Source organism: Dipodomys ordii, unplaced genomic scaffold, assembly GCF_000151885.1.
Source record: "Dipodomys ordii isolate 6190 unplaced genomic scaffold, Dord_2.0 Scaffold23, whole genome shotgun sequence".
In the NCBI taxonomy this organism is placed as follows: domain Eukaryota; kingdom Metazoa; phylum Chordata; class Mammalia; order Rodentia; family Heteromyidae; genus Dipodomys; species Dipodomys ordii.
Genome location: NW_012267239.1, coordinates 10,378,992 through 10,391,850, shown reverse-complemented (window position 1 = coordinate 10,391,850; position 12,859 = coordinate 10,378,992). Strand labels below are relative to the sequence as shown.

The following is a 12,859-nucleotide window of genomic DNA, read 5'->3' as shown; positions in this document are numbered from 1 at the left end:
TTGCTTTTCAAAACCCCTATTGACAAACTGCACTTTTCAAAACGGCTTTTTTTCTTGGCTCTTTGATACCAGTAGGTAAGAAATCCCTTGCCCCGATTTCCTGAACAGCAGGGACACAAAACTACAAATGGAATTGTTGACCTGAGCAATACAGACAGCTGACGGCTGCTGGTGTACCAGGCAAACCTCTCTCGCCAATCCTCAAAATGTTTACACGCACTCAAACAAGTAATTTTTATGCCCACCGAGAGACTGAGCCACACCTGCTGAACTGGCGCAGCGAAAGACTTGAAAAAGACCTTCCCCTATGAATAACACCAACACTGGTGGCTTGAGAAAGTGCCACCAAATACGTGAGCCAGGTCTCCAAACTAGCAAGAGCACCGGCAAACCATCTCCTAATTCAGATCACGCACCTGGCAGAGGGCTGACCAGACCACACAGAACACACTAGGAAGGGTGACACACAGGGAGGGACACACAAGGGCGCAGTGACAGCCCAAGAGACCAGGAGCATCCCTGGACCCACACTGTGGCTTCTTTTCTTCACACTACAACCAGCTCCGACACAGGGCCCCACGGTATTTCAGCAGTCACCCCGCCCCCTCCACCGCACATGAAGCGCTGGGGCTGAGCTCCTAGTACTTTTATGGCTAAATACACACAATAGAATGTTTCTAAAGGGATGGAGAGAGACATAATGGAAAGCATAGGGCTTTCAAGTTATTTGAGCGTTGCCAAGTCCTGGGGGCACCCATGTCTTCTGGGATTGCTTGCTGGTGGCAGAGCCAGCAAGCCCTAAGACTTCATGAGGGCCAGTAGGCTTTCCCACGGAGGGACCCACAGCACCGTGGGTGGTGGCTTGCATGGCTGTGCCAGATGGCAAGTTACGATCTCTCTAGCCTCACGTCAGGAGGACAGCAAGGGGGCCGTAGCTGTTACTTCTAAGGAACATCAGAAGGGCAGAATGTAAAGAGAACTGTGGCTTATCCAAGGATGGGTGACAATGCTTAGGTCAGACCTGCAGCCTGGCTCCAAGCCATGTGCATGGCTACAGCTAGATGCTAGTAGTGCATTTGTGATCACACACAGCACACACTCACACGCACATTCTGAACAGGAGAGGACAATTTCATTCCAAAGGCAAGACGGGAGGGGGAAAAAAGCCACTCAAGAATTTCAGTAATTCAATAATTTATTCCTCTAAAAAAGTGTAAAAGTATATAGCTCTCATCCACAAGGTATATATGAATGACATTTAAAATGGAGGCCTTTTATTATTGTTTCTTTTATCAAAGTCTTAGTGTACTGTACCAGCGCTGTACTGTAGTTTTTTTTTTTAATGAACTTCACATGTTTTTGTATTCTCTCAAATTGTTTGCTGTATATAAAAGAAGCTCACTGCAAAATGCTGGAAGGAAAAAGGAAACAAAAGTAATTCAGAACTTCCCAGAAATGTACAGCTTTTACATTTTAAAAAGGTTCTGAAATATACATACAAGCATGCTGCACAATCCCACACCTCCCGCCCACTGCCCCTTTTAGTTCAAACCATGGTGAGAGTTCTGATTTCTGCAGAATTTCCAAAATTGAAAATAAAAAAAAATAAAATAACTTCTCACTCTGTAGCAAATCCAGGGCTTGTACATTTCAGATTAATTCAGTAAAAAACTCACAAGTAAAATAATGCATATTTAAGGGAAATATTATACAGACTTTTTTTCACACAGAAGTACATAATAAGATTTTTTAAAATCTATTGCCATTCATTTATTTTTGCACAAAAACGTATAAATATGTCACCAGCTTTTCTTAACTTAAAAAACTTAAATAAGACACCAGATGAAAACTACCCTTTGCTGCCTCTTTTTTTTTTTTTTAATTTTTGTAGGGTTTTCTGTTTTTTTGTGTTTTTTTTTTCCTGCTTAGAATTGCATTTCTAGAGAAGAAAAGCCCCCGCATTAAAAACAGCCCATTAAAAAAAAAATTCAAAGTTATGATGAATTCTGGGAAAAAAAGCAACCCCAAAGTGGTAAAAGATTACAAATATCTACTTTACAGTTTGTCTTCTCCCATGATAATTTTATACAAGTTTACAATCTTCACCATCTTATGCTCTTCAAAAGGCCTTGAAATTTTCCTTTCTGATTAAGAAAAAATAGCACTGCAATATTTTTAAAGTCAATTTTACACTGTACACATTAGATACAAATGGTTTTGATATATCGGATTTTTTTAATCTATACATTGCGAAAGTCGCCCCTCCCCCCCTTCGCTGGGTGGTGCAGAGAGAACACAATTATCATTTACAAGTTGTTTCTCTGCGTTCACCTTCCCACCGCACAACCTTTTCAATATAATGTTTTAAACGTTAGATTATTTCAAGAAAAATACTTTTACAAAATCATATCAATTATTACACTTTCCTCTTTTGTTAATAAGCAGGACATAGAAGTCTCTTGGAAGAACGTTTACAATCTGCATGACTCCACAGTGGGCAAGAGCTCAGTGCCGGGTGGGCCTGAGGAGGGATCCAGCGGCCCGGCTGCCCGCTGCCCACAGCCGGGCAGAGACAGCGTGGCAAACCCAACCCTCCGGGCCTGGCATGAGGAATCACACAATACTTCAATTAGCCAGTAATGCTTTAAAAAGGCATTTTTATAAAAGTCCCACCATGAAGGCTCAACTTCAAGTACTAATTGTAACGGTTAAGTTGTAATATTTCTTTGAAATAATATTCCTATGGTCCAGAAAAAGTTCACCATATTTGTAACTGATTTTATTAGCAAACACCTTGGATTGTGGTATGCACAAGTCCCTGTGAGCTAATGGGAGGAGAGACCTGGCTTTCGGTAAGAATTCTCTAGAAAAGACATTTCCATGTGACTGTATGTATATAAAGCTGATTGAAGTAATTGCCTCCTCGGCTCTGGGTTGAGCTTGATCACCCTGGGTATAAAAGTGTCACCCTTACAAAAGGCTGGCCACGTGGCACGGCACAGCTTTGAAAACCCAGTTTGTCCTTAACAAAACTTGCACTGGGTGGCTGCGGCACTGTCACTTCCCACATGATCGCCGATTTGCTGCCACTCCTTTCTTTTCTGGCTTCTAGGACAGAGGTATGTAGTCAGAGAACCCTACCGTGGATCTTAGATGGGTTTCAGCTACTGTACCTGGTCCTCAAGAATTAAAAAAAATCCAATGAAAATCACAAAAAAGGACAAAACAAAATAAATAAACAAGACGAAGCTGTCCCCAGACCTTTCGTATGTACACGCACAGGTATGAGAGCAACCAAAGCACTGACGCCATCGGGATGGGGGCGTGATGGGGAGCGAACCCAGTGCTGAGTCGCGTACTGGAGGTGGCGCAGGGCTTTTAGAATCCCAGGTATGGAGTTCAGGTAACCCACAGGCCACACACCAACAGCTAGAGGACTTCGTCCAAAGGGCTGGACAGAGGCTGAGAACAGACTCTTGTGCAAAAGGACACTGCCTCCTCTTCTGTTTTCCTCTTCAAAGCCACCAAGAGCCACCGCTGCCCATGGGCTGCACACCACATGCTCACTAAAAGCCACTGCTTATGGAAATTTCCAGGTCCATGTGAGACGTATCAAGGAGTCACTGTGGCAATGAACACTGCAGAACGGACCGGGCCTGCGGACCAGGCCTGCTGAGGCGCGTCACAGCGCAGGACTGTGGAGAGTGGTCAGGAGAAAAGGGTGCGGCCCTTGCACAGTACCGCAGGTTCCTCAGAGTGAGGCGAGGAGAGAAGGGACTGAGCCAGAGAGAACAAGTGCTTTCCATTAAAGTATATTCATGATGGCGTTGTACAACTGAGTGAGCACCACGAAGTGGACGGGAAGGCAGGAAGTACGGTCCTGGGTGGCCGGATTGCACGTGAGCCAGGACAGCGCGTTGTACTGCTCCAACACAAACCTGCCAGAGAGCACACAAATGAGCGTGTGTGCGCACAGGGGCACCATGCACATGGTGACAGGCAGAGGCCCAGCTCTGCCTCCATCCTTGAGGGACACTCTGATCTCTATGGTAGCTACTGAACTGTAAGATGAGGTGAGTGACTGGTGTGAAATGATTGGATTGTCTAAGGCAAACATCATGTCTGAGAAGTATTTCACAAATATGCTGAAAGATGTGGTGAGCAAGTAGCACATTTTAACACAGCGTCACCAAAGACAAACTTCATGACTTTGTTTCTGCTATTTTATTGTGGCTACAAGAAACTTTTTCTCTGCAAGTCAGAGTCTTGCCTTGTAGCACAGGCTGGCTTCAAACTTGAGATCCTCTTATCTCAGCCTCCTGACTGCTGAGATTACAGGCCTTTGCCACTATGCCCAGCTCAAAAAATTTTAGTTAGACATGAGGCTCAGCATAGTACCCTTTTGTTAAGACAGGTGCCCCAGAATTTAAGTTGCTTGGGGTTTTGTTTCATTCTCAAGAATAGCAAGACTTCTTTATGGCCGGCTCAAGACAGTGCAGGAGAATGAATTCCCAAGTGCAGAATTCATGTTCCAATGGGATTAATTATGTCATCTCTGACGAGTGTTGATGGAAGCCAAGCACCGCAGTTTCCAGTCACCTCACTGCCTCACCCACCCCGTCCTAACCACCGCAGCACCGGAAACACCACTCTGAACAGGCAGGCGGGCAGGCACCTGCAGGACCGAGCCGTGTGGCCCACCCCACACCGGCCGGGGGACGGAGGTCCTGCGCTTGACCAGTTACCCCAGCTCTGCCCCAGCAGCTGCCTCTCCTCCACTGCACCACCTTATTCAAGACACCGTAAAACCCCTGCACAGGGGTAGTTCCAATGGACTGCTGTGGATCTACCTTAAAACATCAGAGGTCGTCTTGGAGTCCAGAGGGTGAGGGACCCGCTGCGAGTTCCTGACAGGGAGAAGTTCGTCCGTCTGTGCTACAGAGATGTGGTGATGGAGTGATGCCTGGGGAAAGAACAAAGACCGTTAGCCTCCAATGCCGAGAAGCAACCACCTGGCAGAGGAATAGAGGACAGGGCCCATGCAGCGGGGAGCAAGCCCAGGAGAGCGCAGCCCCATAGCCAGCCCTGACTTGTAGCCCTAATGATCGAATATACAGAAAAAATAGTTCCATGTACCCACTCTCCAAGCCGAACTATCACCATTATTTGTTGAGTAGTTAGTTTATCCTTTGTGGATTATTTTTAAACAAAAACCATTATCATGAATAATATTACAAATGTAAAGACTTGTAAATAAAGACCTTTAAAAGCTGTGAAAGATATCATGCACAATAAAAAACTCATAATGATTCCTTAATATCATTGGCAAGTAATCTATTAATATTTTTTCCTGATAATTTCCAAGTCCCTCTGAAGTCCCAAGGTAGCCTGGCCATGTGCTGCACGAGGACGGAGTCTGCAGACGCAGTCCAGACACGGCGCGTCCTACTGGTGCTTCTTGCCGTGCAGGCCCATGTGCGTAATTTACATCTATGCATCACAGACACACACAGAACAGTTCTGGTGCTGGGTAGCTAGTGCCCCACTGTATGGGTGCACACAGACCAATCAGCCGCTTGTTGATGGACATTTAAGGGTCATTCTAATCAAACTTCACAGAGGTCATTTTGGGGGGAAGTGGTTATTTGAGTTGGGGGTTCTTGCTGTACTACCAAGGCTGGTCTTGAACCTGAACTCTTTAAAGATTTTGGTAACCTCTGTGCCTCAGTCTCCTGAACACTGGGGTTAGACATGCATACATCGTTTCTTAGGAAGGCCTGCTGATCCAGGGACACATGCAGGCTGCTCACACTCAGCACTGCCCACCCCCCCCCCACCAGGCCCCTCCCCTGCTCTGCCACCAGAACATCAGGTCCAACCTTTCTCTGCCAAACTGTACATGACACACACTTAGATGGAATACACTGTAAGCTACCTCACACAATCTGTAGGACAGAAATCCGTGTTTTTAACCCTTAAAATCTGAATTTAAAGGTTCCAAGAAATAAACCCAAGTGTGAATGTGAGATCTGTGTGTGGAGTGTAAACTCAGGGCCTCATGCTTATTAAGCAAGTGCTCTACTACTTGAGTCCTATCTCCAGCCCATTTTAACTTTCAGATAAGGTCTAATCCTTTTTGTTCAGGCTAGCAAAGAGTTCCCTGTACCTCTCACTTAGCTAGGATTATAAGCATGCACCACTTTAACCAGCCGTAATATGTGCGATTTTTTTTTTTTTTGGTCGGTCGTGGGGCTTGAACTCTGGGCCTGGGTGCTGTCCCTGCGCTCTTCAGCTCAAAGCGAGCACTCTACCACTTGAGCTACAGTGCCACTTCTGGTTTTCTGGTGGTTTATTGGAGATAGGCATCTCACAGTCTTTCCTGCCCGGGCTGGCTTTGAACTGTGATCCTCAGATCTCAGCCTCCTGAGTAGCTAGGATTACAGGCGTGAGCCACCAGCGCCCGGCAATATGTGTGATTTTTAACCATCCTCACCTTCTCTAAGGAAGTATGTTGACAAACCAGGGCAGGGGGAAAAGGACACCTCGTTACTGATATGTTCCACTCACGTCTCACAAATTCAACTATGACACTACACCAACCTTTAGGAAGAGAGGACACTGGTTCTGTGCCTGCGGACACGATGACCAAAACCACTGGGGCAACTTCTCAGCTTTGGCAGTTGATACAAAGTACCCAAGGGCCAAAGGCTGCTGCTTGAGCTCCTCTGGAGCCTCTCTAGAGAGCAGCCGCTCACCCTGGCTCTGAAAAACAAGAACCAAAGCATAGTCAGCACATAGTAGCAGATACCAACCCCTGCCTGGCACAAAAGCCCCAGGGGCCTGAGAAACATAAACTGGAAAGGCCCTGTCTCTGCAGCACATGTGACAGCGGAGAGAACTAGAGCTCCACAGTAGACATTCGCAAAAGACACCGGTGAGGGCAGAATCATCCCAGCTACTTTACAATGTAAAGGCAGGTGGACAAACTGTGGCAACAGAGTAGTGCACCAACTGTCTACCATCCCTTGACCTTAAGCAGGAATGACCAAGAGGCTACTTGTCTGCACATGGCGCTGATCTTAAGAGCTGCTCAGGGCAAAGCTGGTAATGTGCACAATGCCCTTAAGAGAGCCTCTTATCTATCTTATAATCTGCAACTCAACACTTTCCTCAGTAATTCCTTTGTTTTTAAAAACTCTACATTTGGAGGGAGAAAAATCATCCTCAATTGTACCCGTTATACCAATTCCAAGTAGTTTACTAAGAACCTGCTGTACCTCGAGAATACCATTTCTCCTTAAAAAAAAAAAAAAAAAAAAATCCAGTCCTGGGCCTTGAACTCAGGGCCTGGACACTGTCCCTGAGCTTTGGTGCTCAAGAATTGTACTTTACCACTTTGAGCCACAGTTCCACTTCTAGCGTGGGGGGTGGGGGGGGGGAGAGGGGTTAACTGGAAATAAGAGTCTCACTGGCATTATTGCCTAGGCTGGTTTCAAATTGTGATCTTCAGTCTCCCGAGTAGCTAGAATTACAGGCATGACCCCACCTCTTTCACCTTTTCTAATGTCTTAATTGGATATTAAAGAATAATTAAGGAAAAGCTCAAAAAGCTTTTTGGCCACTTGGTTGCAGGCACGCAGGATGAAAGGCCAGCTGACCAGTGCTGTTTAACTGTGAGAGTCAGTCAAAAGCTTGAGGGGCTGAGGCTCCTACAAAGGGAGGAAATGCAGCATGCCTATTTCTTATAAAACTACTAATACAGGGCTGGGAAGGTGGCTCAGTGGTAGAACGCTTGCCTTGCATGCCTGAGGCCCTGGGTTCGATTCCTCAGCACCACATAAGAAAAAAGCGGGAGGTGGCGCTGTGGCTCAAGTGGTAGAGTGCTAGTCTTGAGCTGAAGAGCTGAGGGACAGCGCCCAGGCCCAGAGTTCAAGCCCCACGACCGGACCCCCCACCCCCCAAAAAAACAACTACTAATACAATGCAATATGCCAGTCTCTTGTAAAACGAATAGTATACTTCAATGAGCAATAATGTTGTGTTAAGAGAAACAATGAGTTATAGCAACAGGGACTGTTATTTCCACTTCGCAGAGAGTGATGAGGGCTGTCTGGGGTCCTACGGGCAGCACACAGACAGCACAAGGCAGCTGTAGGCTCAGAGGCAGGGGCAGGCCTAGCAGCGATGCCATTCTCCTCCGCAGAAGTAAGTCCGACTGTAAAATGATCCATTATACAACTTGTGCTTTTGGTTCCAGTGAATAATCAATTGTCCTTACCTGGCTACAACTATAAAAGAAATTCATCTAAAATCTCCTCCTCACAGAAGACAGCAGTGGGAGCAGGCAGAAGGATGGGGTGGAGTAAGTTCCTCAGCCGTACTTTTACTCACTCTGTGACTAAGTTAACCTTTAAATGTGCTTTCTTTAGATTGTCCTGTAATGAACTCAGTGCTGGTAATACAAGTCCCACAGGACAGAAATCTATGGTCATGTCTATGTTTGTGTCTAAAGAAATGTAGCCACTTATATGCAATCAGTCTAAGACACTACACATGTATGTACTTTTCTATGACTTGACCCCATAATCTCAAAGCACTGTTAATAAAATGCACAATATAGTGAGGAGGCGTGAATCACCTCGCTGTGAGGCCAGGCTAACATGTACTGTGGCAGAACTGTTCGACAGTTAAATCTCCACTAATCCCCTGCCAAGATCCCTGGTATACTTGCTGATTAAACTAGCTGTGAGTGCTGGATTTTCCCTTAATACTCTGGCATGAAACTGGACATTTTTATAAAATCCACCTCCTGATGACTCTTGACACTCCTGCAGTTTGGCTCCAAACGAGACTGGGATTGCGTAAGCAAAGGTTCCCAATGCTGGGAGGACTCAGTCAGGCTCCCTGCCAAATAAGCCGTATGTCCACAACTAAGTTCTGTACGTGAAGGATGCGCAGGGCTACTGAACTGCATGCTAAAAACCAGTACAGGAAAACAAAAGAACCTGGAAGTATCAAGCAACCAGAAAATGGTTTTACAAAAAAAAAAAATCTCATAAAACTTTTTTTTTTTTTTGGGGGGGGGGGTCCAGTCGTGGGGCCTGAACTCTGGGCCTGGGCGCTGTCCCAGCTCTTGGGCTCTTCAGCTCAAGGCTAGCGCTCTACCACTTGAGCTACAGCGCCACTTCCGGCTTTTTTCTTTCTTTTTTTTTTGCTTATATGGTGCTGAGGAATCGAACCCAGGGCCTCAGGCATGCAAGGCAAGCGCTCTACCACTGAGCCACCTTCCCAGCCCCTCACAAAACTCTTGATTTAGATCTCCAGAGCAACAAAGAAAGAGAATAAAAATCTGTCTAAGCCTGTGCTACTAGCTACTCAGGAGGCTGGGATCACAGTCTGAAGCCAGCCCAAGCAGAAAAGTCTCTGAGAATCTTTTCTTTTTTTTTTTTTTTTGTCAGTTGTGGGGCCTGAACGCTGTCCCTGAGCTCTTCAGCTCAAAGCTAGCACTCTACCACTTGAGCCACAGCGCCACTTCTGGCTTTTTCTGCTTATGTGGTACTGAGGAATCGAATCCAGGGCAAGCACTCTGCCTCTGAGCCACCTTCCCAGCCCCGTTTCTGAGAATCTTATCTCCAATTAAACAGCAAAAGCCAAGCTCATGTGGTAGAGTGCTAACCATGAGTGAAAAAAATTCAGAGTTTCCAGATCCTGAGTTCAAATCCCATGTACGTACGTGCACGTACACACACACACACACACACACACACACACACACACACACACACACAATCTCATGCCTATAGTAAAACTATTCACGACAGATAAATGAATGAACAAATAACACATTTCTTTTGAAGGGCTGACTTTTATGCACAATGAAGTAGAACACCATGTCCCCACAGCAGCTCTGTAAGCCCTGGACACAAGGAAGATGGCACACTCAGGAAAGGATTTTTCTCCCAAGGGCTGTACTGTCCTTACCCGACTGTGCTGGAAGTGAGAGCCCACACCAATTCCAGAGGGAGAGCCCGGGGAGGGTGCCGGGGAGGAGTTGGGGGAGGAGTGGAGATTCCCAGTTATTAATATGCCAATATCATTGTCCATATCGTCTGGGAATGGAAGGTCCACAAACATATCATCTAGAAGGGAGGAGAAAAAGATCAGAATTAAAAAGAGAATCTACAGGTCTACCCTCATCAACACCATGCTCTGCTACAGACATGGCCTGACTACTTAAAAAATGTCAAACAGCTAAAGAACAACTGAACAATTGGACTATTACACACATTTCAAGCTGGCAGCATCTAAGAACAAAGTAGACTCATTCTCACAATGTGAACCTGCCCCAACAGTAAAGGAAGCCCATGCCAGAGCAGGTCAAACACAATACACACCTTCAAAACTTCTCCCCCAGACTTCTACCATAGGGCACATTCACCGCAGAAGAATTTGGAAAGAAAAGTGACAAAACTGAAATACCCACAACTCACTCACCATCAACATTTTCAATATGTTTTCTTTTTGTATTTCTGTATTATATATAAAATTTGCTATTATTTTTTCCTCCCTGTTTAACATTAGTAAATGCCAGTACCTACTGAAAATTCTTCAAAAACAATGCAAATAGGTGAATAAAATTGAACAATTTACTGTTTGATTCCTTTGGAATCAAATAAAAATTATTTGATTATAGCACGCTAGAATCCCAAGTATTCATTCACACATTCAAATCCGATCAATAAGCCGGGCGCTGGTGGCTCACGCCTGTAATGCTAGCTACTCAGCAGGCTGAGATCTGAGGATCACAGTTCAAAGCCAGCCTGGGCAGGAAAGGCTGTGAGACTCTTATCTCCAATAAGCCACCAGAAAACCAGAAGTGGTGCTGTGCTCAAGTGGTAGAGCACTAGCCTTGATGAAGAGCTGAGGGACAGTGCTCAGGCCTAGAGTTCAAGCCCCATGCCTGACAAAAAACAAAAAAGAGAAAAAAAAATTCTCCATATGATCTTTGCTGGGTACCAGTGGGCTCATGCCTGTCATCCTAGCTACTCTGGAGGCTGAGATCTGAGGATTGCAGTTCAAAGCCAGCCTGGGCAGGAAAGTGTGAGATTCATCTCTTGTAAACAACCAGAAAAAACTGGAATTGGTGCTATGGTTCAAGTGGTAGAGTGCTAGCCTTGAGCTGAAGAGCTGAGGGACAGCGCCCAGGCCCAAAGTTCAAGGCCCACGACGGACCAAAAAAAAAAAAAAAAGAAAGAAAAAAGAAAAATCAGATCAACAAATTTACTCAAAGTGACACTCCGGCAAGACTCTATCAAGCAATCAATCATTACTTTTGCCTCTAATGAAAATAGAGGAATGTTAATCCTTGGGGCTTGGTAACTGTAATGGGAAATCTTGATTGCCAACTTGACTGAGAAGCTTCTAGGAGATCAGCAAAGCACACTGGGTGGAAGGGCATTTCCAGAAGGATTGGGGCAGGGGCAGGATAAGTACCCACTCAGAATGTGGATAATAGCATCAAGAAGCTCAGAACCCAAATGGAGAGGGAGGGACAGGGCAAAGGAGACAGGGAGGAGAGAGAAGCCCACCACAGCCCAAGGTCTCTCTTTCTTCTTCCTAGCCACCATGATATGAGCTTCTCTGCCTTGCCCACCACACTCCACCATGACAGACTGAAACCTCTAAAACATGAGCTAAAGTAAATCTTTCCTCCCTTAAGTTGTTCTTCTTAAGAACTTTGTTGTAGTGAGGAAAAAGAAGTAACAGAGTTATAGTGGAGACTATTTGAAGCTTTCAAACCCCCAAGATTCTCAGATCTCCACCCCTCCTCATGGTTCATGTGTCATTACAACCCATGCCCCATGCTCTCTCTCAGGAAGTGTCCTCATGAAGGTCCTCTACTCACCGTTGTTGGGGCTGAACCCATCTTCATTGGGATAGTTGGCTGGAGCTACCTGGATGGTTGACGATGTGGGAAACACCAGTATGTGTGTACAAGAAGCATCTTGAGGGGTGTTCAGCTGAGAGGACTGCATGTTCAGTGCAGTGCTTCGGCCAAACACCGAGCCCATCGTGACAGCATCTTTAAGGACAAAACCTCCGTCAGCTTCTCTGACTCAACAGGGACCAGCTCAAGAACAAAGTTTCCAGATAGACTGAATGGGAGTGGTCTGCACTTAATGCACTTCAAACTGTCCCAACTGCTTAAATACATTCAGGGACCCTGCCGCAGGCATACAGCATGAGAATCTAAACTCACACTGGAAATGTTAAGTCATACTTGAATTCCACTCATCAAGTATTTTTTAAAATGACTTAAGCATTTCTCCTCCTTACTCATGCCATTTTATTCGTATCGGGGTCATTTTTAAGACCTTCATCTTCAAACATTCAACAGGCCACCTGTGTGGTGTGCAGTCCAAAGAGCCCTAGACCAGAGAGTCTAGCTCACACCACAACTCCACTCACTCTTCACAGGGAGTGTGGAAAGAGAACAAAGATGTACTGTTATCTGGATGGTAAGAACATATTTTAAAAGTATAAAGTTTAGCTATATATCTTAGCTGCTGTTCATCAAAAGCCAGACAGAATTTACAAACTTTCCACAGCTCTGTATGCTGGTTATGCACTACAAGAGACTCCTATGTGCCAGGCCTGTTGCTGAATGGCTCTCTCTCCTTTGCTCCAGCCCTTATCCTCATTAGAGAGGCTAGACATATCCTTTAGGGCTGCTTGTAAAGCTGGACAGTATCTATCTCCAAAACGAAATTCAAATATGAAAGGGAGTTAGAAGGAGGAAAGGGGGTGGGAGGGAGGGAGGGAAGAAGGGAGGGAAGAAAGGAAGAAAGGAGGAAAGGAA

At 45.6% G+C, this 12,859-nt stretch overlaps 1 protein-coding gene across 2 annotated transcripts in view; it reads right to left on the bottom strand.

Annotated features, from left to right (window-relative positions):
• Window positions 1-1,177: 1,177 nt before the first annotated feature.
• Window positions 1,178-12,859, bottom strand: part of Med13l (mediator complex subunit 13-like) — a 165,521-nt gene continuing 153,839 nt past the window's right edge. For both annotated transcript variants that reach the window (XM_013014393.1, XM_013014392.1), the window contains 5 exons: window positions 11,906-12,082; window positions 9,982-10,139; window positions 6,601-6,762; window positions 4,851-4,963; window positions 1,178-3,938 (listed from right to left, as the gene is read on the bottom strand). In XM_013014393.1, coding sequence (XP_012869847.1) covers window positions 3,806-3,938; window positions 4,851-4,963; window positions 6,601-6,762; window positions 9,982-10,139; window positions 11,906-12,082 — 743 coding nt within the window. In that variant the 3' untranslated portion in view covers window positions 1,178-3,805. The remainder of the gene's footprint in view (window positions 3,939-4,850; window positions 4,964-6,600; window positions 6,763-9,981; window positions 10,140-11,905; window positions 12,083-12,859) is intronic.